The sequence below is a fragment of the Hyperolius riggenbachi genome, chromosome 2 (genome assembly GCF_040937935.1).
Source record: "Hyperolius riggenbachi isolate aHypRig1 chromosome 2, aHypRig1.pri, whole genome shotgun sequence".
In the NCBI taxonomy this organism is placed as follows: Eukaryota; Metazoa; Chordata; class Amphibia; order Anura; family Hyperoliidae; genus Hyperolius; species Hyperolius riggenbachi.
The window spans coordinates 186,361,749-186,387,796 of NC_090647.1; the positions used below are offsets into that span (position 1 = coordinate 186,361,749).

General features: G+C 42.4%; 1 protein-coding gene across 2 annotated transcripts in view; it reads left to right on the top strand.

The window, feature by feature from the left end:
* Positions 1-26,048, top strand: part of NDFIP2 (Nedd4 family interacting protein 2) — a 165,229-nt gene that overhangs the window by 135,616 nt on the left and 3,565 nt on the right. For both annotated transcript variants that reach the window (XM_068267906.1, XM_068267905.1), the window contains 2 exons: positions 676-742; positions 18,886-18,991. In XM_068267906.1, the coding sequence (XP_068124007.1) occupies positions 676-742; positions 18,886-18,989 (171 nt within the window). In that variant the 3' untranslated portion in view covers positions 18,990-18,991. The remainder of the gene's footprint in view (positions 1-675; positions 743-18,885; positions 18,992-26,048) is intronic.

Consider the following 26,048-nt stretch of genomic DNA (forward strand, 5'->3'; position numbering starts at 1 on the left):
CCAGCCCAGAAGAAGGATTTTACAATGGGCAATCACTGACTAAATAATCTATAAATGAATATTGTAAAAGATAAGTTTTGCTGGTTTGAATAAAAGGACACTTTTATTCCACGGGGGGAATTAAGCTGAAGAGGATGCTGGCATTCATACCGGCAGTTGGCAGTAATCACTCCCATGTCAGTAAGAACTGACAACCAATTAAGGCATGTTTTTTCTTACTGACACACTCTATGGGGGGGGGAGGGAGGCTGAGGGCATACACCACAATTCTCATATACATTTTTTTTTTATTAGTTATTCATTAATTTTTTTGGGCGGTAACATGTGCTGAGATATGTTGCTATGATTTAAACTCCGTCTCTGCAGTAGTTTCAGAACTACCAGAAGATTTATGGCATACTTGGATTTTTCTTACAAATTCAATAATCATTCTCCTTATCCTGCGAAACTGTTCAAATACTATGTCTGTCTACAGAATATTTTAGCGGCTGTGTCTGGTATAATAATATACGATCTCAGAAAATGCTAAAAATAAGTCCTGAAAGCAGAGGGATATTTAGCATTAGTGCCCTATGGTAATATGTTGTAGCATTAGGGTCAGAACTTATGCCTAGATATTTATGAATTTGTCTTCAATTATATCGGTTTACAAGCTCTGCTATTGTCTCTTTACAGTTCTCTGACTATTTCACTGGATATTTCAATGGACAATACTGGCTTTGGTGGATATTCCTTGTGCTTGGTGAGTAAATAAGACCTGTGAAAGACAAATAATACATATTTTTGAAAAAGACCAAAGGGCGTTTTACAAAGTTCAGTGTCAGTGCTTGATTCCAATGTCATATTTGGGTATTAAAGTACACCTGAACAAAATGTACATTTTTCATTAAGTGCTTAATGCACTTGATCTTGAAACTCTTCATGCAGCTCATTGTCTTTAGGGTTGTTTTTGTTCCCAGTTCCTGTCCTTTTTAATATTGGACTGGCCCATCAGTGGAATTCTCCACAGGGAAGCGCCCATGGCTGTACACTAGCGCATGGAACTGGGCATGCACAAATTCTGCACTGCACCAGGCATGTCCAGTAAAAGGAAGCCCTGGGGCATGCAAGAAAGAAGTGCACAAGCAATATGCTTTTACTGGGCATGCATGGATTGGAACTCATGCATGCCCAATATAGAATTTCTTGTTCACAGCCCAGTGAACTTCTGGAATGCTGTGGGGAATAAAACCACTACCAATCGGGGGAACTGGGGAATCCTAAAGACAGAGCACCCTGAGGAGATTCAGCAGCAAGTACTGTGGGTGGCACCCCTGGGTTTTGATTTAAAAGTCTCTACACATATCAGATGTGTTTTAAGTGTACCTGAGATGGGGCCACAACAAAGAAGTATACACTACGATGAGAAAAAATAGGACTTGCTCTGCTGGGTTCAGTTGCTAGATGAAGCTGTTTATTCACTGCAAATAAAAGCTAAAGTTCAATGTTTCAGACCAATCTGCTATCCAGTATACAAAAGTGCTGGATAAGATGAGACTATCCATATCACACTGTCAGTGAGGGTAACAAGGGGCCGGCCACAAAGGCCCCTTTGTGTTGGATACGCTTGTTTACGTGGAGGCCAATCAAAAGAAAAATATACATACCTGTGGCTTCCTCCAGCCTGATTGCTCCCACACCGTCCTCTTCTTACTCGCTATTCACCTGTTACTGGCCCCGGAAAATCCTTCACTCAGGGCCAGACGGTGCAGGCGCTGTCCGGCCAGACGCACTCCCCCCGTCTCCTGGAGCGTTCTGCACCTGCACAGTAGTACTGCGCAGAACACTCTTGGCGATATGAACACATCGGGAGAGGGGGAGCGACCAGGCCACGAATGCATAGTTGGCCCTGCCCAGAGGACATTCCAGGAGCAATTGCAAGCAAATGGGGCTCAGAAGAGTACGGCGTGGGAGAGATCAGGGCGGAGTGGGTTGGAGGAAGCCCCTGCTATCTATATATTTTTATTGTGGCCCCATCTCAGGTTCTCTTTAAAGCACACCACTGCACCAACACTTTAAATCTGAAAGCCCAGAATACTTGCATCTGAAAGTCTTCATGCTGTTCATAGTTTTCAGGATCCCTCCCTTTCCCATTCCCTGTTCGGTGATGCTTTTCCCCCCACTGCCTCCCAGAAGCTTGCCAAGCGGTGAACAATTGATTCTGAACTGAGCATGTGTGATTTCCGAACCATGCATGTCGCCCAGCGAAATAAATCACTTGTGCACTACTTTTTTTTTATTTGTGCACAAGCACTCCCTTTAATTGTGTATGCATGGTTCAAAATTTGTGCTTGCCCAGTTCCAAACACGTGTGCAAGATCACAGGTGCTTCCTGGAGAATATTCCACTGATGGTGCCAGTCCAATATTAAGGTCTGACAAGGGAAAATGGGAGGTACCATGAAGACAATGAGCTGCATGAACACTTTTGTCCTTCAGCCCATTAGGCAATACATTTTAAAATGTATATTTGTTTTCAGGTGTACTTGAAGAAATGGAACAATAAAGGCAGAATTAAATAGTGAAGCATTTTTGAGTTGACCTAGTGTTTCACAGTAATAATTAAGCATGTATTGCTTGAATGGCAGTGTTTAACCAGTATCATCAGTTTTAAGTAACATCATTTTTGATAGGAGTACTTTATAACTATGTATGAATGCTTTCCAAACATCACCTAATGGCTTTTAATTAACTGAAGAATGTACTCAGGTTTTTTTCTTAATACGGTATTTATCAATTTTTGCATCTCAAAATACTCTACAATGAATTGACTTTGAGAAGTTCAAGTACCCCCTGAGCACTCATAAGTATCACCCTAGATGTAGTGCATTTTGGAGGACCTAGCATATAACTCATAGCAGTATTCATAGTTGAATCACGTTTCTGATGCCTGCTTAGAGGTAACCAACCTTATCACACCTTCCTTCTGTCTCTACTACTCTGACTGTAAATGGCATTATAATACCCTCTTATTTTATGCAAGTATAAGCATTTAAGGTTGGATTTTTTTTTAGGGACTGTAACAATTACATCTACTTACCTGGAGCTTCTTCCAGCCCCTAGCGGTCTATGTGGTCCATGTGGTCCCTAAGTGTAGTTCCACTGCCATCCAGTGTGCTGCTAGCCACACCGAAAGATCATGACCACAGCTGTGCCGCTCTCAAATCCCACTCCAATGGCCAGGAGCGATCTGTGCTTGGGCAGTAGACAGACCTAAACTGCACAAACGCAGAATGCTCTGCGCTACATGAGCACAAACGAGACAGGTGTGCAGATGGGCCCCAGCATGCACATTAGCCTGTGGCCACAAATGTGGTCTGCAATCTTTTTCCAATAACCTCCAGGACAGGTCCACATTGAAATCACCCAGGCTCCTCCCAGGAACAGAAAACGTCCACCAAGCACTCAATACATTTTAACCACTTCACCTACAACAGTTTTTCCCCTTAAAAAAACAGAGCAATTTTCACCTGTCGACGCTCCTTCCATTCATTCACCTATAACTTTATTACTACTTATTACAACAAAACAATTGTTTTTTCACCCCCACAATTGGGCTTTCTTTTGGGGCTACTTTTTGCTAAGAATTATTTTAATTATTTTATTCTAAATGTGTTTTAACAGGAAAAATAAGAAAAAAATTTGAAAAAATTCATTATTTCTCAGTTATCTGCCATCCTAGTTTTAAAATAATACATGCTACCATAATTAACACCCACACATTTTATTCACCTATTTGTCTCGGTTATTGCAACGGATAAAATTTTTCCCTTGCACAATGTATGGTGCCAATATTTTATTTGGAAATACATTTTTTCCAGTTTTGCGTCCATCCCTAATTACAAGCCCATAATTTATAAAGTAACAGTAATATACCCTCCTGACATACATATTAAAAAAATTCAGTCCCTAAGGTAACTATTTATGTATTTTTTTTAATTGTGTGTGTATGTGTGTGTGTATATATATGTATATGTATGTGTATGTATGTATGTATATGTATGTATTATTTATTTTTACAAAACATTTCTTTGGGGTTACTATTGGGGAGCGTGGGAGGTAAGGGGATAATTTTTAATGTTAAATGTCTTTTAATGGGAAGAAAAAGTGTGTAGATGTAATTTTACTATTGGCCACAAGATGTCTTCGCGCATAACTTCCCTATGCGTAGTATTACTACGCAAAGAGGAAGTAATGCGTGGATGTGTAAGTATCGTTTTTTGTGATGGCGGCGGTCGTTCACATGGGGACTTCGATAAATTAATGAGAACACTGTTCCCATTCATTGATCTCCCTGCTAACTATTGGCGGTGGTAACAATCACAGAGTGCGTGGGGTGGTGGGGCGAGTAGGAAGGGACGTAGTAGCTATGTCCCTGCAAGGAGATATAGGATTTTGCAGGGACATAGTCACTCCTCCCAAGGGTGGGGTGGGGGAGTGGTTAAACAGACACCTCATAGTCTGTTTCCTGTTCCAGGAACACAATACACATAATCTGATTAATACAACAAAACAAAATTGATTCCTGTCCAGAGTAATTAAAATATATATATATATATATATATATATATATATATATATATATATATATATGTATAAAATATAACTTTTATTATGACATTTAAAAACCATATATATTTTCCACTAACTGAGGTAGGTTCAAATTTCTCGATCAGATACTTGACTATTAGATACAAAGTCAAATCTGATCAGCCTATTCCTTACTAGGATTGCTTATGTGCTATAAAGATTCCCCCCACCACAAATCCAACATGTTTCGGCTCCCTAATTTGGAGCCGTCGTCAGGGAATAAAAGTGCTAGGGTGCTAGGTGCATAGCGTAATCACATTACAATCACAACATATGGAAAATAAAAAATGAGAGCTGTGCTCTCTAGCTCAGTCAGTCATCAGGTGACTGACTGAGCTAGAGAGCACAGCTCCCATTTTTTATTAGGGAGCCGAAACATGTTGGACTGTTTAAAATGTGCTAAGTGGGACGTTTTCTGTTCCTGGGAGGAGCCTAGGTCATCTCAACGTGGACTGTACTGGAGGTTATCAAAAAGAACATTACCAGGTAACTAAAACTGGCTTTTGAAAGGGACAATTAACGAACTGAAGGGCAGCGGAACTAAAGCGAGGGACCAGATAGACTGATAGAAGCCCCAGGTAAGTAAATCTGATCTTTAACATCTCAGCTCGGATGTCCTTTAAAGGGGGTCTGGAGAGAAAATCAAAATCAAAACAGAAACCCACCTAAGGAGAGGGAAGGCTCTGTGTCCTATAGAGCTTTTCCGTTCTCCTCCCAGTCTCTGCGTTCCTCCACAGGCTCCACCATAAGCAGTCCATGACTGTTCGATCGTGGACTGCTCTCTTCCACGTTGGGTGGCCTTCGGCAGTCATCGGAAGCACTTGGACTTTTAGAAGATGGTCCTCTTGCACGTGTGCAGTACAGAGCCGCCTGTCTTCGGGAGCCCGAGTGCTTCCGAAAACTGCTGAAGTCTCCCGCGGCGGAAAATTCAAATGGAGGAGCCTGCGAGGGAATGAAGACCCCGGGAGAACGGGAAGGCTCTATAGGACCCAGAGGCTTCAGACTTGCTTTAACTCCAGCCATTTTCTTTCTAGTTCCAGACTTCTAGGAATGGTCTCTAGCCTGCGCAGCATGGGACACGCCCCCTCTAATGAGCATTAGTCATGGGGGAACTAAGGATGAAATGCCTATAATTTTCTGAAATCTAAGGGAAGGAAAAGGAATGATTTTATCAGTTATATTATCCATACAAACTGCATTAAAATATCCTATTTTAATTTTTATAATGGCATTTCTAGTGACAGGTAGTGCCCGAAGGATGTGAAATAGAGTTGCCTGTTCAGCATTTATTCCTGGAATTTAGTCGTAAAGTGTTACTCCACGTTTGTTGAAGAAAAACACTGAATACATTACGGTATCATCCTTTAACGTTGTTGGTAAAATTACTTTTCCAGCTCAGTGTGCAGACAGCTATTATTCTCTATGCTTCTTAGCAACCACATTTTCATTTTTAATGGTTTCGCTGTGCAGTGAGTCTCGAGTAGCTGGCTAAGGCCAGGGCTAGTCACGTCTGCAGACAAATCACAATACCAAATGTCTGTTTTCAGCTCTCATGCGCAGTCACATTTGAATACAGCTTCCTGTAGCACAGCTGTGAGCTGCAAGCTCCAAACACACAGCAAAGCTAAGAAGGTAAATGAGTAGTAATGGTTTTGCTGCATTTTTTGTTATACACCTAGTTGTCGAGGGGGTGATATTTTCTTCTTGCATGCAAATAGTTATCCATCCATTAATACATTGATGAGAAATGGGGGAGGACACCGTGCGTTCTGGGTATATTGATAAGAATAACAATCTGTGTGCAGCTATGGTCCATTTTGAGACTGATCTTTATCAATGTAGCGACTGCTACTTGCTTTCCTCAATCAAAATGATGGATGAATGCGGCCTATCTCATACTTACTGAGGGAAAAAATAGATAAAAATCCCTATAGCAGTCATAGTTCAGCTGTAATAAAAAATATTTATGGCAACTTTTATATGTTTTAAGCAAGTTATAAAATCTGCTTTTGCCTGGATGCAATGAATTTTGCAGAGCTTTTAAAATGAAAAATGAAATGTTTTTTTTTCGCATATGATGCCACTTTAGCTTCTTTGTCAGAATATAAAGTGTAGCAAGACTTATGGTTTAGTTCCAGCTTCAGTATTCTTAATGCATGATTTGGGATATGCCTGCAGCATGCTGAATTGCACGTTCAGACCAATAAGTGGTTTAGATTGGGCTGCTCATCCTTATTCAGTTCTCTAGAAATACAGAAATTGTTTTGTCCTCTTGTGAAGATTCCTCTCTAAACAGCAATGGATGAAGTCCACCGATACGCTGTTTATTCATTTCATTTCATTTTTCCGCTTCATGACTGGATTTAGAGTGGCTGGTGAAACCAATGTTAAATTGTAAGGAAGATTAATCTAGTATCGAAGTTATTTTCACAAAACTCAAGTCTTTTACACACCCTCGTTATGCAGCTCAGAAGGACTTTACTTACTGCACCTGGCACATCATTGTTTGTGCATTTAAATGGAATTTGTGTACATCCTTGTTTGTTCATGATCTGCATTAACCACTTCAGTACCAGCGGTCGCTGCCCCCTTAAGGACCAGAGACCACTGGTACAATACCGACAGAGTCCCAACGAATTGCCGCGCATACCCGCCGTCACCGGGATCCTCCTAACTTAGACTCTGCCGTCTCTATGACGGCAGATTAATGTGAGCCGTCAGGAGCTGCTTTCATTGGCTCCTGACCGTGTCTATCAGTGTAAGCCAATGGGAGCAGCTTATATTGATAGACACAGCCAGGAGCAAATGAAATTGGCTCCTGACCGGCTCACATGGCTCTGCCCTCAAAGACAGGCAGAGCCTGTGAGCTGCAGTGAGAAACATCGGGTTTGAGCGGCGCGATCGGCGGGGAGCGACGGAAATGGCGAGTGCGCTGCGGACGGTGATTGAAATCTACACCCTGCTAGCCAGGAGCTCGCCAAAACGGCGTAGATTTCAGTCACCGCGGTCCTAAAGTAGTTAAGCTAAAATCAACTTACACCCTGCTAGCCAGGAGCTCGCCAAAACGGCGTAGATTTCAATCACCGCAGTCCTAAAGTAGTTAAGCTAAAATCAACTGTAACTTAAAGGGAACCTGAAGCAAGAGGTATATGAAGGCTGCCATATATAGTTCCTTTTATGCAATACCAGTTGCCTGATTGTTCTGTTGATCCTCTGCCTTTTATACTTTTAACCACAGACCCTGAACAAGCATATGCAGATCAGGTGTTTCTGACATTGTCAGATCTGACTGGATTAGCTGCATGATTGTTTCTGGTGTGATTCAGACACGATTGCAGCCAAATAGTCAGCAGGGCTGCCAGGTAACTGGTATTGTTTGAAAGGAGCTAAATATGGCAGCCTCCATATACTTCTCTCTTCAAGTTCCTGACTTGCTAGTGGTATATCACTTTCAGGGTAGTGAAGCACCTGATAAGTTCGCAGTGAGTGTTAGGACAGCCATGAACTATAGATGCATACTTTTATGGCGTGGTGTTTGGCTCCCCCAAAGTCCATCTCAAAACCTTTGGGGACAGAGCCTTCTGACATGCTGTCCCTACACTTTGGAACTCTCTACCACACCCGATCAGGACATCTCCATCCCTGGAAGCATTTCAGTCCAAACCGAAAAGCCACCTGGCTTTTATGAACACCCGACTATTTCCTCTTTAATCACAGTCCAGCCTGCTACTATGTATTGATCTATGCACTTTGAGTTCTATAGGAGAAAAAAGCTTTACAAATATTGTATTGTATATTGTATAAAGCCAATGTGGCTTCATGAGGCTTCATCCGAGGAGTACCTTCTCACCTCTGCAAGTCATACAAGGCTTTCCTGAAAGTAGGACAGATTTAAATAGAATATGCTTCCACACCCTCTATTTCCTCTTAGGTCATCCACTGCCATAGTGACTTCTCACTCAAACAAGCTGAGAAACCGTTCCCCATATTTATATCTCCCCAGGTCTGCACACGCCTCCACCATCTGGGACTTATTACTTTAGTGTAACTCCATGTTTGAGAAATGTCAGTTGGGCTATGGATGGTTTTCAAATTTGCCCGTTTCCTCCAGCCTGTTTACTAATCTTTTTAGTGGACTTATTTTTGGTCTCTGCCTGCTGTTGTTTTATTCTGACCTCATCAATCAGAAGTTTTATTTTTTCCTTTCTGTGGTGTCTGCAGCAGCTCTCAGCTGCTAGCATTGCCGACGATCATTTACTGGAGCGCTTCATCACCATTCTGTGTTGGCAAGAGTCGGTAACAACAGGTGCTGCCTAGTCATTTATCTGCTCCAAAGCACTCCCCGATAGGTTTGTTGCTTCATCGCTTTACACTTACTTATTCCAAGTGTTGCTGTGACGAATCACTCAGACAAAATCACTCACCTGACGAGGACTTTGGCGTAAGAACTCAGTGTAGTGGAAAGTCCAGATAGTTTTAGAAGCTATCCACAGCGAACCTCCTTCAATATTTGCTCACATTCTAAAACAGCTGGATAATTGACCCATGTAGTAAATGGAAAAATTTAAATGGTAATATGCTTGCCTTCCACCGTGCTTATTTTCCCATTAACAGGCATATTGAACAATCCGTGGGGAGGCTGCTTTCCCCACTATGGGCTGCAATGTGATTCTCTGGCTATCAAATCCGAAAACCTTTTAGTTTAGCTAAAATAGCTATGGTACAAATAACTAATTTGCTTCTTTAGGGAAAGCAGCTTATGCATTATACAAAATGCCAGCGGCCAATTCTATTTCTTCGTAATGCCATTTTAAAATGAGTTGATGTGTAGATAGTTACTTTTTCCTCTTTGACATGCCTTGCTTCCAGCATCCCCTCAGTTTAAGCGTACATGATTTCAGCTCCTACGTTGTTGTTGTTTCCAAAAATCAGGCTTGATGGGAATGCAGGAGTGTTACAGGCCCCTTAGGCAGTATGGTGTGTCTGTGACTCGGGAAACTGTTCTTTGAAATGCATAGTACATTATGCCATGCTCAGCCAGGCATAGAAAAAGCCTTCATGCTTCCAGATCACAGCACATCCGTTGTATCAGCTTTTTCTCCAAAAATGTTATGGAATATTTACTCTATTTGCAATAGTTTGCATGCCTTTGCACTCAACAAGATTACTTTTTCCCTTTTTTTTTACAAAGTTAGTTTCCCCTCATAATGATGGCTTTGGGGAATTTTGTATTGACTTTCTTAATCCACTGTGTCACCAGCACCTGTTTTTAATCGGATCTGCTTCTCAATAAGACTCGAGCATCTTTTTTCATCATGCTTTTCTCAAAGGAGGTGATTGGGGCGGAGGTGTCCCAGCAAAAATATGGGTGCTGCATAGACGGCAATGTTAAGTGCAGCTAGAGCTGTACCCAGTGTAAAATTTGTAGCAAAGAAGAACCGCACTCCCGTGTGTGTGTGTGTGTGTGTGTGTGGATGTGCTGGGCTCCTAGGCTGTTCAGCAGAGTACTTTGAAGAAGGAGTCTGCACACAGACTTAAAGGAACAACCAGTGTCAGATTCATTGTCCCATCACATACATGTGCAATACATGTCCGACCTGCAAGGGCCAACAATCGTTTCGGGGCCACTCAGGGTCCCCTTTGTCAAGGCAGAAAGCAGAGAGCCATATACACCCCAATAATGCACAAAAACCAAATAAATAACCATCAAAGACATCCCCCATTTCACCCAAAGGTGGTTGCATCAATCAAAAAAGTTATGCATTCAAATTCATATCATAACATATTGGGTATAGGTTGACAGGTTTGTGAACCTATACCGTAACGATCGTCGGCGCTTGCAGGTCGGACATGTATTGCACATGTATGTGATGGGACAATAAATCTGACACTGATTGTCCCTTTAAGTCTGAAGACTCCTTCTTTGAAGTACTCAGTGTAAAATTGAAGTGCCAGGGGTGCACACGAGAAACAATATTTTTCCCAGCAATGAACAGCAGCAGAATGCAACACAGATATCCGCAAAAGCACCATTTAACAGCGGAGGTTGCGGCACAGATCTCGGCTGGAGCATAGGTTAGTGTTAGACGTAGAAAGAGGGTGGGTTAGTCGGAGAAGAGGGTAAGGTAAAATGATAGTAGAATATCGGTACAGTTAGGCAAGGAACACACTAAGCAGAATCACCTGCGTTGTGGAAAACATGCGTTTTTTGCACATGATGAAAGTCTATGGTTCACTTAAATGCATATTTCTGCATTTTCAAATGTGCATTTTCTGAAACGCACACGTTTTTAAAAGTGTATATATATGTTTCTGTATTTTTCTCCATGGAAAAAAGGGAAAATATTGGGAAAAAACATGCACATAAAAGTGCAAAGACATGCAGGAAAGTCATGGTTTTCTGCACTGCCAAGTGTGCTCCCAGACTTACTGATATTCTGCTGTCAGTGCTAGACAGCAGGGCAGGATTTACCATAAGGCACTCTAGGCACGCGCCTACAGGCGCCTGATGATGAAAAGACGGCTCACTCCCCACCCTGAGCGCCTCCCTCCCTCCCTCCTTCCTTCCTTATGCAGAGTCCTGATGAGAGTGTAAATGAGGTCACTCACCCGGCTCTCAGCATTCCACTGATGAGATCTCCCTTCAGTCAGGGGCACCTCTAGCTACTTAATACTGCGGAGGTTCTTCTGGCTACCTAATACTAAAGGGTACCTGTAGCTGTACTTGTGATGAACAAGGGAAGTAAGGTAGAAGTGAGAGCTGGGACAGCCAGTGTTATAAACTGTTCTAATCACCTTTTTCCGGCACCAGCAACTCATCAGCAAGAGTTGCACACACGACTCATCACAGCCAGCAGGAGATAGACTTTCTCAGGCTTCTTCAATATTCACGTTCTTTATTCAGGAAACAGAAATACAGATAGATACAGTTCATCATATCCTAGCCACGCCAATCTTCATGTTGCGTTACAAGCTTCTTGATTAAACTTCCTGCTGAAGTCAATCAGATACCTTCTTTCTAAACTACGTTACACTAGACTACCTATGTACAGCATACATTATATCAGATTACATATAGAATGAAAATACTTAGAGGTTCCAGTCAGCATTAAAGTAGGAAGCATAGCAGGAATCAGAGAGAGAAATACTGCCCTCTGTCCGCCCGTCCCGCATCTTTAATAGCAGATAGGAAAGAGTTAAATATGACATCATTTTCGCCACGACTATTGGCTTAGCCCCCTCGTGGTGTCATAATACACACCTACTCGATTAATATTTAATGAGGCTCTTGACATACTTACAAGAATTTGGTATTTAGAAAACACGGCCTATGTTTACTGTTCCTGTATTGTACGTGTTGAGGTCAGAGTAGGCCGGTGGCCTTCTTTTAGGAACATGTTCTCCGATGTTCTCAGTATCTGCTTGTTTATTCAAGCAGACACTGAGATCCCTCTGCCTGCATCACAAAACCTCGATTTATCTTAAAGGCATACACTGCGGACAAGCCCTTTACATAAAACTCAGGCCAAGTAACTGAGGCCTACTTAAATTATAACAGCCAGCACACTTGCGGTGCGGTTCGGCACGTGTCTGTAGGTTCATGGAGGGTGAAGTCTAAGGTGCCTGGACATCTGTGCCTATAGGCTCCTGTGAGGTAAATCCGGGCCTGCTAGACAGTTCTCAATAGTATAATACCAGTAATTTTACCAATATTATACTAACAGCTTCACCTTCCGCCCGTATGCGGTTTCCTTGCTAAACATGCATCTGCATGTGAATTGGGGATTAAGAACTTTGTTAGGTCATTATAGCATCGTTCAGTATTTTCTGCATTGATTTATTTTTCATGTTAACTGTGAACATAGCATTCTGCATTATTTTGTCATTAATTTATAACTAAAATACATTTACCTTTCTTATGGTGTTTAACATTACATCTTGAAGTTAAATTAATATTAAATTGTATTTAAAATCCTTCTTCAAAATGGTGTTTTTTTAAAGTGGCTATTGTGTGGAATAAATCATAATTTGCAATGAGCAAAGTTTTGTACATTAGCCATTTCTGCATTTAGCAGTTTTGTTTTTTATTTCCTGACTGGCTGGGTTTCGATGGCTGCTTTACTATGTTAATGTCAGATACTGTTTGACTGGACTGATTTGCAGTTTCTAAACTGCCCAAGCGATTCCCCAATCCCATCAAAAACAGGATTTAGTCAGTAATTAGTTTGGGAGTAGGCACCAGTCTTTTCCTCTGACCACAGCACTGACCCTGCCTACAGGGGGAAGCAGAAGGAAGAGGTGTCAGAGGCAGAGGCAATACTTCCACTCTACTGGCAGCACTATACTTTGTGCATGTGCCTGACATTTTAAAAGGTTTTTTTTCTGGAACAGCTACATCAAATATGATAACTGTTATGTCCAGGTTCCATATTCCCCTTTATACTAATAATATATAATCTGGGAGGATGATCAGGAGCTTTAAAAGACACATCTTCATACTAATATGCTGGGTTGTATTATGGTAAGAAACATATCCTGCCATATTTATTAATTTACTCAGTTTAATATGATTGGGATGCTTCCAAATGAAACATATGTCTAAATGTACAAACCTCATACACACTAATGCATATGTTGTCAAATGGACCTGATGTGAACAAGTTCTTAAAGAGACTCTGTAACAAAAATTTCATCCCGTTTTCTACCATCCTACAAGTTCCTAAACCTATTCTAATGTGCTCTGGCTTACTGCAGCACTTTCTACTATCAGCGTCTTTGTAATAAATCAGCTTATCTTTCCCCTGTCGGACTTGTCGCCCTGTGTCTGGAAGGTTGCCAACTCTTCAGTGTTGTGGATCTGTGATGCACGCCCCTCTCCAGGCCCCCTCTATGCACACTTTTGTGTGTGTGTGTGTGTGTGTGTGTGTGTTATTTACATTAGCCAGCTTTTCTCTGCTCTCTTATCTTTTACAAGCTGGATAAATCCTCTGTTGTGAAAGGAGTCACATGCTGAGGAATTACAGACATGGGCAGAGCTGTCTGCAGGAAGAAACAATCAGCCTGTAACTCTTCAGTGGATGAGAGCTGCAGGGGGGAAGAAACACACAAATGATCTCTTGAGATTCAAAAGGAAGGGTGTATACAGCCTGCTTGTGTATGGATGTATTTTTCTATGTGTGGACATACAGTACATCAACCTGCTTCCTGTTTTGGTGGCCATTTCATTTGTTTATAAACAAACTTTTAAAAACTGTTTTTAACCACTTTTAATGCGGCGGGGAGCGGCGAAATTGTGACAGAGGGGAAAAGGAGATTTCCCCTAACGCACTGGTATGTTTACTTTTGTGCGATTTTAACAATACAGATTCTCTTTAAGGGCGATTAGGCCTGGAACCCACTTGCAGCACTTTTCTAAGCGCTTATGATTTGAAAAGCTTGTGCTAATGTAATGCTATGTATGTGATCCCACTTGTAGTAGTGTGTCTACTTCCGGCTTTCATGGAAGCAGACATTGGGTTAACATCCTGTGTTTACAAATTAGCTTCTCTGTCGAGGCAGCCAGCTGGTACAGCTGAGAGATCAAATTACAGTTTTGATTAGTAACAGATGAGGGGGAAGTGGACTGGCTAAATTCTCTAAATACATACAGGGTGCATTTATCTCTGTTTTCCTTCTGTCATGTGCAAGAGTTCAGGGCCACTTCAACATCTATTTATACCAATTGTTCTGTATAAATTGCTTGAGGGCTCATCATAAAACCTTGCACTGGGGCCCATAGCACCTTAGATATTTTTACTTATAGAGCACTTGGAGATGAAAACAAAAAAAATCTTGTTTTCCAATTTTTTTTTTCTATTTTTTGTTTTCTATTACATTAGTCTGCAATTTAGACCTCAGATTGAAAATGAAAGGGTTTACTGTGATGGGTTTGTGTTTAAATGCTGGGATTACCTTGTTTTTGAGTGTTGAAAAGACCAGAGGTGATCATTTTCTATCTAACACATGGAGAAGGCTGGAAATGTAAAGAAACATTGTTCTACAGTATGCTTGGACTACTTTATATCTCTCTGAATTATTGTTGTTTAACTATGCCCTTTTTCATTTGATTGCTGTTAGTCTGATCAGTTCCAAATATTCTGGATTCAGTAGATCCATTGAAATCCATGGGGACAGTTCTGTGTTTATTTTCCTGGTCTGTGAAAAGCAACTGCAGTAGACAAATGCACTATATATCGTACTACTTAAAGTTCACCATATATGTGAGGACGTGCTTTTCTTAATTGTATCGAAATTGTCTTTGTTGGCTAAACTCCAAAACAGTGCTTATCAAAGAAAGTAGAAAATCAATAAAAGCAAGAAACCAGTTCGGTACTAAGAGGTTAAGCTTCATGTCCTTCAAGTAATCAGTAGTACAAAAAGTGTTCCGCACAGGTATCAGGCTTTGTACCAAAGAGTGCAATTCACCAATATAAGAAGAGGTGATTCTAATAGGTTAAAAGAGAAAAAAACGGTGGTGCACATCTCAGTAAAACATCACGTTTATTCTAATCCATTAAAAGGCAAAAAGACAATACCATATTGATACAGGATGGAGAGAGGTACAGGCAGTTAGGAGCAGGTCTACAGCCGTTTCGCGCCGTCAAGCGTTGTGGCGCGTCATCAGGACCTGAGTCCTGATGATGCGCCACAGTGCTTGACGGCACGAAACGGCTGTAGACCTGCTCCTAACTGCCTGTACCTCTCTCCATCCTGTATCAATATGGTATTGTCTTTTTGCCTTTTAATGGATTAGAATAAACGTGACGTTGTACTGAGATGTGCACCACCGTTTTTTTCTCTCTTAACCTATTAAGCTTCATGTCCTATTATATACAATGCAAGAGAACGTATGGAAATGCTTACAATTCAGTGATGGGTAGAAGCCGGAATGGACATTATGACCGGAGGAAGTTACTCTTGCAGAGTCGGCTCATAGTCCTATATTCCTACTTTCATCTGAAGAATATTGCAAAATTGATACCTCTTATTCCCCTAGAGCAGTGGTCCTCAAACTAAGGCCCGCGGGCCGAATGTGGCCCCCTGAGGCTTTTTTACCGGCCCCCCACGCACAAAATGTAATACTTATACTGTAGATACGGTCAGCTACATCTTTAAATATTGGTGGTCCACATATAGATTGGCAGTGCTGGCACCACATGGAAGTCAGAAAGCAGTTATTCCCTGGTTTCCAATCAAATCCAATTCCAATTGGACAGCAGGTTGTCACCTGGGTATGCTTTACTGTCTGGCCTGCAAAGACTTCTACATCTTTTTATGTATACTCCGGCCCCCCAGCAGTCTGTAGTATGTTGACCCGGCCCTCGACCCAAAACGTTTGGGGACCCCTGCCCTAGAGGGTCTTCCAACCCTAGTTCGCTCCTTCATCATGTCACGGCAGGACTACTGCAATGCCCTCTGTACAGGCCTTCCAAACAAGGACCTGTACTACCTACAATTAGTACAGCATGCTGATGCCAGATTGCTAAAAAAAACCACCTCTTTACTGTCATCCTGATTCATCACTCCCTGCACTGGCTTCCTGTAAAATGGAGAATACTCTTCAACCTTGGACGGCTTACTTTTAAATCCCTACACAATTTGGGCCCTGGATAAATGAAGAACCTGCTGAAACTGCACCACACCTCCCACAACCTCCGATCAGCAGGATCCATAAACTTGGTTGAGTGCACCTCAAAACCTTTGGAGCCAGAGCTTTCTGTCATGCTGTCCCTACTCTTTAAAGAGTAACTGTCGGGCATAAAATCAATTCTTTTAATCAGGCAATCCAAAAGTTAAAATCACTATTACTTTTCTTGTTGATAAATTATCATTCCCCAGTTTACATGACTCTTATTTTGTACACAGAAAATTTGGTACACAAGAGAAATTGCAGGGCATGCTGGGTTGTCTTTTTTGCTTCCCTACTTCCCCTCAGACTTAAGAGAACCCGAGGTGGGATTTACTTATGCTAGTGGGGCACAGAGGCTGGTTGTGCACACTAACACCAGCCTCTGTTGCCCCATGGTGTGCCTCCAAGACCCCCCTGCACGCTGCTATACCCCCCCGCAGTGCTGGCGACACGCAGCGTGTCGCCAGCACAATGTTTACCTCTGCCTGTCTGTTAGCCCCGCTCCCCCGCCTCCTCCGTATCGGCGCTACCCGTCCGCGTCACTTTTCTCCAATCAGCGGGAGGGAAGGGACGCAGGCGGGTAGCGCCGATACGGAGGAGGCGGGGGAGCAGCGCTAACAGACAGGCAGAGGTAAACATTGTGCTGGCGACACGCTGTGTGTCGCCAGCACTGCGGGGGGTATAGCGGCGTGCAGGGGGGTCTTGGAGGCACACCATGGGGCAACAGAGGCTGGTGTTAGTGTGCACAACCAGCCTCTGTGCCCCACTAGCATAAGTAAATCCCACCTCGGGTTCTCTTTAACTAATGCAGCCTGATTGGCTGAAGCCCTTTTCCCTCCTGTTTTCCCCTCCCACACCTCTGTTCCTCTCGGATTGGCCAATATTTCTCAGGCTGAAACAATGCACTTTCTATAGTGAAGGGCGGGCAAATCAGGCAGATGAGACTAAGGGCGGATATTACATCACGACTGGCTTCAAAATAGCCACAGTAAATATGGAAACTGTCTAGAATAGGATTCTCTACTTTTCCTTTATAAAATTCACAGGAATCATAACGTGGACAGTGCGATACATCTGTTATGTAAGTAGAGCAAGTATTTATCTACTTATATTTATTTTTTTCCCCTGAGATAGTATGGCTGACAGCTCCTCTTTAAAACTCCCTACCACACCCAGTAAAGACAGCCCCACCCCTGGAGCTATTCAAATACAGACAGAAAATCCACATGTTAAAGGACAACATTAGGGCAGCCCCCTCCTTCAACATCTTCAAGACAGCCCTCAAAACTCACCTTTTCACTCTGGCCTACCACCCCTCACAATTGCTCTAAACCTGCAGCTGAACTCTGGTCCCTACCTTTCGTGTCCTTACCTCTCCCTCTAGATTGTAAGCCTTTGGGCAGGGTCCTCCTCCTTTTGTGTCCTACCTGATCATGCACCTCCATTACTGTGCACCCATGCTATGCATCTGAGTGAACCTAACTTGCCTAATCTCCATGCTCCATCCAGTGACTGACTAAGCATTACCTTGTACTCATACTGTGCTGTGTGATCTGGTTTTCTTGTATTCCTGTATTGTCTTATTGCTGTATGTCACCCCTAAATATTGTCTGTAACCTAAATAATGTTCAGCGCTGCGTAATATGTTGGGGCTTTATAAATTCAATAAATAAACTGTATCGAGATAGATAGATATATATATATATATATATATATATATCTATCTGACATATTTATTTCCTTTCCATCAATTCAAGTTGCCTGTCAGCCTTGCTGATCATCTGCCTCTAATACTTGTAGCCATAGACCCTGAACAAGCATGCAGCAGATCAGGAGTTTCTGACATTATTGTCAGATCTGACAGCAACTGGTATTGTTTAAAAGGAAATCATTTTTGCAGCCTCCATAATTCTCTCACTTCAGTTGTCCTTTAAAGAGAAACCGTAGACAACAATTGAACTTCATCCCAATCAGTAGCGGATACCCCCTTTTGCATGAGAAATCTATTCCTTTTCTCAAATGGACCAGGGGGCTCTGTATGGCTGATATTGTGGTGAAACCCCTCCCACAATGTGATGTCAGCACTTCACAGCACTGAGGTCTTGACATCACACTGTTGGGAGCCTAGTTGTATTGTTGGAAATAACAGCATTTTACAACTGCCAAAAAGGCAAGCAGCATCTCCTTCCAGTGACATCACCTGCCAGCAGTAAAAATGTCACCATGTGATAAATGTCTGAATGTAAATCAGGGAGAGGAAAGCTTTTACAATGAGCAAACACTGATTAAATCATTTATACATAATTATTGTAAAAATTAAGCACTTTCTTATTACATTATTTTCACTGGAATTCCTCTTTAAGCCTGACATTTGTGGACTTCTTCCTCTGTACCACAGTTTTCCATCCAATCAACCAATTACTGTTCTGAGCCATGCTATGCTCTTTGAGTATTTTGGGAGAAAAGCGCTTTACAAATGTTATATGTTGTTTTTGTTGAAAAATATTCCCTGTAATGAATTTAGCTGATCATTTGTATTTTTTAGGTTATTTTGACGTGCTGGTTAATTCATGTGTTGTGCTGTTTCAGGACTGTTGCTGTTCTTTAGAGGCTTTGTGAATTACCTTAAAGTAAGAAACATGTCTGAAAGTATGGCAGCTGCTCACCGAACAAGGTTTTTCTTCCTATATTAGAGGTAAGTCCCATCTAATAATGTATGTATAGAAACTACATGGGGGCTTTATAAAACATGACCTTTTACAATCACTGCTTATAAATGATTAGAGATAGTCAAAGAAATGCTTATAATTCTGGCTTCTGTGAAAAGTTAATACAAATTCTATAGAGCTTGGAATTGGGCTAATGAAATGCGCCTCTCCATTGTTGTTGGCCCATTATTAAGCTACATACAGTTAGCATAAAATTTACACGGCAGCCACAATTATTAGCATCTCATTGACCATCTCTTTAGAGGACCCATGAAATAGTAAATGTTATCCTGTTCGTAGTGGTGGTACTTTAAAATAAACCTGGCGGGTTAATCTGGAGATAAATGAGATGCTTACCTTGGGAAGGGGGATCCTCAGGAGGCTTCCCCTGTCTTCCTCCATCAAACTGTTCATTTGCAGGTACTCCTGAAGCACGGCCGCACTGCACCTGTACAGCAGCACAGACCCGCTCGGGCTCCAGCGGGAAAAGCCAAGCCGGATTGGGTCCGTGCTACTACACAGGCAGCTCGGCATGCGCACTAGCACAGGCCCAATACAGCCTGGCTTTTTCCAAAGAAAGCCAAGCGGGTCCGTGCTAGTGCACATGCGCAGTCTGTTGACAAGCTCATTTTCGGGGGTCTCAGAAGGGGCCTGCGGAGGAGGACGAGGGAAGCCTTTTTTAGGATCCAGAGGCTTTCCCCTCCCTAGGGGCACTTGTATACCCTTTTAGGTACACTTTAAGTAGAGGATTTCTTATTAACCAACCAAGCACTTCCTGTGGACATGTGAGCTGCAACAAGGCATGACATGATAATTTGTGCTGCATTCTTATGTAATTCAATGGATAACACTTTTTATAACCCCCTTTTGAGGTACTGTGTTTTTAACGGACAACTGAAGCGAGAAGTATATTGAGGCTGCCATATTTCCTTTTAAACAACACCAGTTGCCTGGCAGCCCTGCTGATCTATTTGGCTGCAGCAGTATCGGAAGAACACCAGAAACCAGCATGCAGCTAATCTTGTCACAGCGGACAATAAAACAATATCAGAGACACCTGATTTGCTGCATGTTTGTTCGGGCTCTATGGCTAAAAGTATTAGAGGCAGAGGAACAGCAGGAGAGCCAGGCAACTTGCATTGCTTAAAGAGAATCTGTACTCTAATATTCTTACACTAAAAAGCATACCATTCTATTCCTTATTTTCTCCTGTGCCCCTCTGTGCTGTTTCTGCCACTCTCTGCTGCAATCCTGGCTAGTAATTAACAGTTTTAGGCAATGTTTACAAACAAACTAACCAGCTTCTAATAGGCTCAGCTAAGCATAGTGTGTGAGTATGCAGGGGGCCTGAAGAGGGTGTGTATCGCTTCTACCAATCACAAGCAGCCCTGCACATTCCACACAATCAAAGCCTTAGCCCGACAAACAGGACAGAGGAAAGATACATTGATTTATTACAGAGACAGTGTAATTAGGAAGAGCTGCAGTAAGCCCCAGCACATTAGAACAGGCATAGGAACTCATAGGATAGAAGAACTAAGGCTGAAAAAATTGTTACAGAGTCTCTTTAAAAGGAAATAAATATGGCAGCTTCCATATCCCTCTTACTTCAGTTGTCCTTTAACTAATAATTTATGCAGCACTTGAATATTCGATAACTGCATTTTAGTTCTTGCTACAGAAAACCTTACAATCAGTTTTCTCTATTCTTTTTGAATGACATTGGAGCACTAAAAGAGACAAACCTATTGGGGGGGATGCACAATGGGTCCTGCGTTTCACTAAATTAAAAAAGTCCTTAACTATCAGCATTGCTAAGCAGCAGCAGGGACCTAATTAACATCTGCTTCTAACACTTTAATAATAAAAAAAGAAAAGTAGATGCCAGTTCAGTTGCATATAAATATACATTTGTAGAAGCCAAACTCCAAGATAACTGTTTTATGAAAACGTATCCTTATTTATGAGGTGACCAGAACATTTGGACATGTTTAGTGACTAATGAACCTGTAGAAGAGTATACAAAAGTCATCCTTCAAGAGAACCTAAAGTATATGCAAGACATCTGGAATAAATAATTCTACTGTGAGCACCAGCAGGTCTGTTTCTAGATATCTAGTTAGTGGATGTTCTGGCTCCCCAAGATGTCTTCCTGTGGCTTCTGCATATATTCAGAGGTTAAACTGTGGTAGCATGGGAAGAGGAACTTGTGCAGAATCACTAAAACCCGTCAGGCATGGCGGAATCATTTTAACAAGTACCGTAGTTGACACAGAGTAGCAGGCAAGTCTGCAAACTAGTTTTGTCTTTTTTCTTTTTCTTTTTTAGTTTTTTTTTTGGTGGGGTTATATTTCTTACTCTTTCGTGTGTTTATGCTGCAATTACAACCAAAAATCAAAGGTCTCATTTACGCAACCATTGTCCTGGAAGGTCAATTCTAGCCTTTGGTTGCAGAATTGCAGTGATCGAACATGCTTAGAAACCGCTGGTTACATAACTTGGTGTTTAATCTGACACCCAAGAGATACTGTTGTCACTTGTAGTGTAGTGCATTCACAGGAATACTTGCCTAACATTTGGCCATCACAGCTGAGTAACCACTTTAAAAATGCCAGCAATTAACAGTGAGCATGTTGGTGGTGTTTTTAAGATAATCACAGCAGCGCCACTGGCAAACGATTCCTCAATAGGTCTCACTCCAGGTCCTATAATAGCAATAAAACATATGCGCACATAGCGGGTTAACTTCCAGCACTAGTACACCCTGTGTATGAAACCACACTTTGTGCTAGGAAACCTCCACCGCATGCAGGACGGGGGTCACGCTCCCCCCCTAAATCCCCTGCTCACCAAAGATATTCTTTCAAACAGGCGTGTCAAACATAGACTTCAACAGCAGAACTAGAAGAAAACATATGAAGCCACCTCTCATGGCATAAAATCTTTTTTTAATATGGCTAAAAAGCCCCACATTAAAACTGCGTACCAGACAAAGAAAGGGTAATGGCATATCTCACACATCCAATACGAAAAGTCCACAGCACCACTTCAGTAATATATAGCTCTTTTATTGTTTAAAAAGACAAAGAGATAGCCATAACAGCGACAGACGCTGTTTCGGACAAGGTCCTTCCTCAAGCTGTATCAGGCTCTCTCTGAAATACAACATAATTGCCACTCTTATATATACAAGTCATCAGTGCACAACGGCCAATCAGGACGCAGAGTGGACATGGAGGACCTGATGGGGAACTGCAAGGCAACCTAGAAAGTTACACCCACTATACCACAAGACCAATCACACTCAGTCCTAAGAATTTGAAATAGTTCTTATCTCCTCCGTCTAACTGACAAAGTATGGAGGACCTGATGGGGGACTGCAGCTCCTTCCCCATGTGTCATGCCAAAAACACTTCCTGGAACGTCATGGTGACCTCATGACGTACGCCTGTACGCATGCGTAAAACGTCAGTATACGCGTTAAAAAATACGCATCACTATATGCGTACAAGTATCTATGTATGCGTAAAAATGTAAGCGTAAAACATCAATGCAAAAAACAGCATAGAATACATGTATGCAGAAAAAGACGCATAAAGAACCACTCAAACGCGTAAAAAACTTTCTATTGGGAAGAAATATTGGCATGACGCATGTGTCAATAGAAAGTTCCAGGAAGTGTTTTTGGCCTGACGGAAGTCGCACAAGTCCCCTGCGCTCGACTCCTGGGCACAATCATCTCCAACGACCTGAGGTGGAAGGCCAACACCACCTCCACCCAGAGGAAAGCCCAGAAGAGACTATTCTTCCTCCGCCAGCTGAAGAAGTTCGGTGTGGACCAGAAACTTCTGACAAGTTTCTACTCGGCCACAATAGAATCTGTCCTGTGCTCTTCTATCCTGGTCTGGTACACTGGCTCCTCTGCATGTGATATACACAAGATACAGAGGGTCATCAGATCAGCGGAAAGAATCATTGGAAAACCTCTCCCCCCTCTAGACCTCCTCTACACCACCAGATTGAGCTCCAGAGCACTTGAGGATCGCTAACGATCCCTCACACCCAGGCTCCCGCTTCTTCAGTCGGCTCTGTTCGGGCCAGAGGTACCGGTCCATGTACACCAGGACCTCAAGACACAGGAACAGCTTCTTCCCCTCAGCGGTCAAATCACTGAACTCTCTGGACACCCATCGCCCTCTCCTTACTCTGTTCTTCCTCAACTAGCCGGATCCGTCCTTTAACCTCCTTGGCGGTATGAAAAATACCGCCAGGAGGGAGCGCAGCAGTTTTTTAAAAAAAAAAATTTTTTTAATCATGTAGCGAGCCGAGGGCTCGCTACATGATAGCCGCTGCTGAGCGGCATCCCCCCGCCCGCTTCGATCGCCTTCGGCGATCTCCGATCAGGAAATCCCGTTCATAGAACGGGATTTCCTGGAGGGCTTCCCCCGTCGCCATGGCGACAGGGCGGGATGACGTCACTGACGTCGGGACGTCATTGGGAGTCCCGGGCCACCCCTCGGCGCTGCCTGGCACTGATTGGCCAGGCAGCGCTGGGGTCTGGGGGGGGGGGGGGCCGCGCGCCGCAGCAAATAGTGGCGATCGGGCGGGGGCCGGCGGCGATCAGAGTGCTGGCGCAGCTAGCAAAGTGCTAGCTGCGTCCAGCAAAAAAAAAAATTATGAAAATCGGCCCAGCAGGGCCTGAGCGGCACCCTCCGGCGGCTTACCCCGTGTCCAGCACGGTGTTACCGCTAAGGAGGTTAAGCATGTCTGTAGAACTTCATATTTACTGTAAACAAGGTTTCCCTCTGTTATGTACTACTGTATTGCATTTGCTTGATGTATGCTACCATGTTATCTGTTGTCTGTCTTTTCCTGTACCATCTTGTGCCAAGCCCAATTCCGGGCACGACCAAGTCGTGCTTGGCGAATAATAAAATGATTCTGATTCTGGACAACCGAAAATGTTCAAGCTAATTATTTGGCCTATTATAAACATCTGCCACTCCTGAAATATTAACTTGATGCTGACCAAATGCTGCCAGCGATTGACTATTTGTACGTCAATGTTACCACATATTTTCTATAAGTAGTGGTTTCCAAGCACTTTCCTGGCTTTTTCAAGTGTACATGTTGTTTTGTCGCCCGGTTAGTTGGGCACAGGGTGAGCTGAATGACGGATCATCCTGCTGCCGCTGAAATACCGGGCGGCGTTAAATACTATTCCCCCTCCAAGTCTTAGCAACTCGGAGGGAGAAGTAATTCAGGTTGCAGACACCTGAATTGCATTTAAAAACCCACTGCATGGCTATAGACATAACATTATGTCTATGGTGGCGCCTAAGTCAAACACAGTGTGGGGAAAAATGTGCAACGAAGTGACCAGCTTCAGTTTTAAACCAGCTAGGAAAATGTGCATGGCTTCATTCACATCAGCATTTCCCTGGCATTTACCCAATGTGTGCAGCTATTGGTAAATTTGGCAATTGCAAGGGAAACGCCTGTGTGAATGAAGCAATAATGCTTATTGGGGCTATTCACAAATTACAAAATTCAAAAACACTGAGTCCTGCTAGGTGGAATAAACAGATTAATTGATACTTGTTTTTAATAATTTAATATACAAAACTGCATAGGTTTTAGTCTGTACATATTTAGAAACCAAATGTTGTGGCTAAACTGTAGTACCCAGAGGGAACCCACCCAAAGGTAGAAAGAATGCACATATGATATACATAAAAAAATTGAACCCTGGCAGTCGACATTTAAAAGCAAAAAAGCCAGGCAGTTGGAGACTGTTGACCTATGTCTGCTGTAATTATTCTCTCTCCAGACATATGCCTCAACTGACAAAAAAATGTGAGTTATAATCGTTCCCTCCTCCTTCCCCATATCAGAATTGTGTTGTATTTAGAAAAAAGAAAACTAACCAGACAATATGATCCTGATCCAATCACACATACCATTGAGCCTTCTTATAGATGTCCCAGCCAGTATTGGTTTGGACAGGAACGCCACAAAATTAATACACATGTGCATTCACCGTTTCACCTAAACCTTTCTCAATTCATTGTGGCCCACCTTAGATTAGATCAACTTTTCATGATGACCACTTCCGATTTCAAATCTGATTTTTGTCAGCCCGATGATTGGATATGATCGGACGTGAATATCACACCATGGGCCTGGTTCACAAAGCTTTTCTGTTAAATTATCTCACCTTATTTATGAACTCACAATTTATCTCTCCTTAAATGACTTAAAGTCAATGTTACCTGATTAAAAAAAAAACAAAAGTCACATACTCACCTAAGGAGAGGGAAGGCTCTGAGTCCTAATGAGACTTCCCTCTCCTCTCCCGCTGCTGAAGGGAGGTTTCGGAAGTCTTCGGGAGCACTATGGCTTTAACTCATGATTTACTTCTCCTTATCTAACTTAACCCATGGTTTAGCTCTCCTTATCTGACATAACTCATGGTTTAGCGCTCCTTATTTGACATAACTCATGATTTAGCTCTCCTTATCTGTTTATCTCATGCATCACCACTCCTTACTGCGTTTTACTGATTATGTGCTGTTGTATTAATCATGTTTACCACACTAAATGAAATGGAATAAAAAATTACGTAAAGTGACTTTCTCCCATGGAAATCAAAGCATATTAAAAGCTGCAGCCACATAGAGCACATTCAGTAAGCCACCTTGGCAGGCATTTGAAGTGTTAGGCTGGATCAATCCATTTCACAGAAAAAAAACACACAATGGAGGAATGAACATGTTGACAGATCCTGTGTTAAATATAGGATCCATTCAGACTTGTACCAATTTATCCATTCTATTGTGTCCATTACAGTGTTAGAATGAAAAGAGAGAAGGGAAGATCGGCACCAGATGCTGAGATGGCAAAAAGTGGGGGTAATAGGTGAAATGCCTGTGCCTCCAGACTAAGCAGACAGCAAATACAGGAAAAATAATCCAGGCACCAGCCACTGAAGGATCAATCAACACACACCTTTAATGCATCCCTAAAAACACATGACATTAAGGT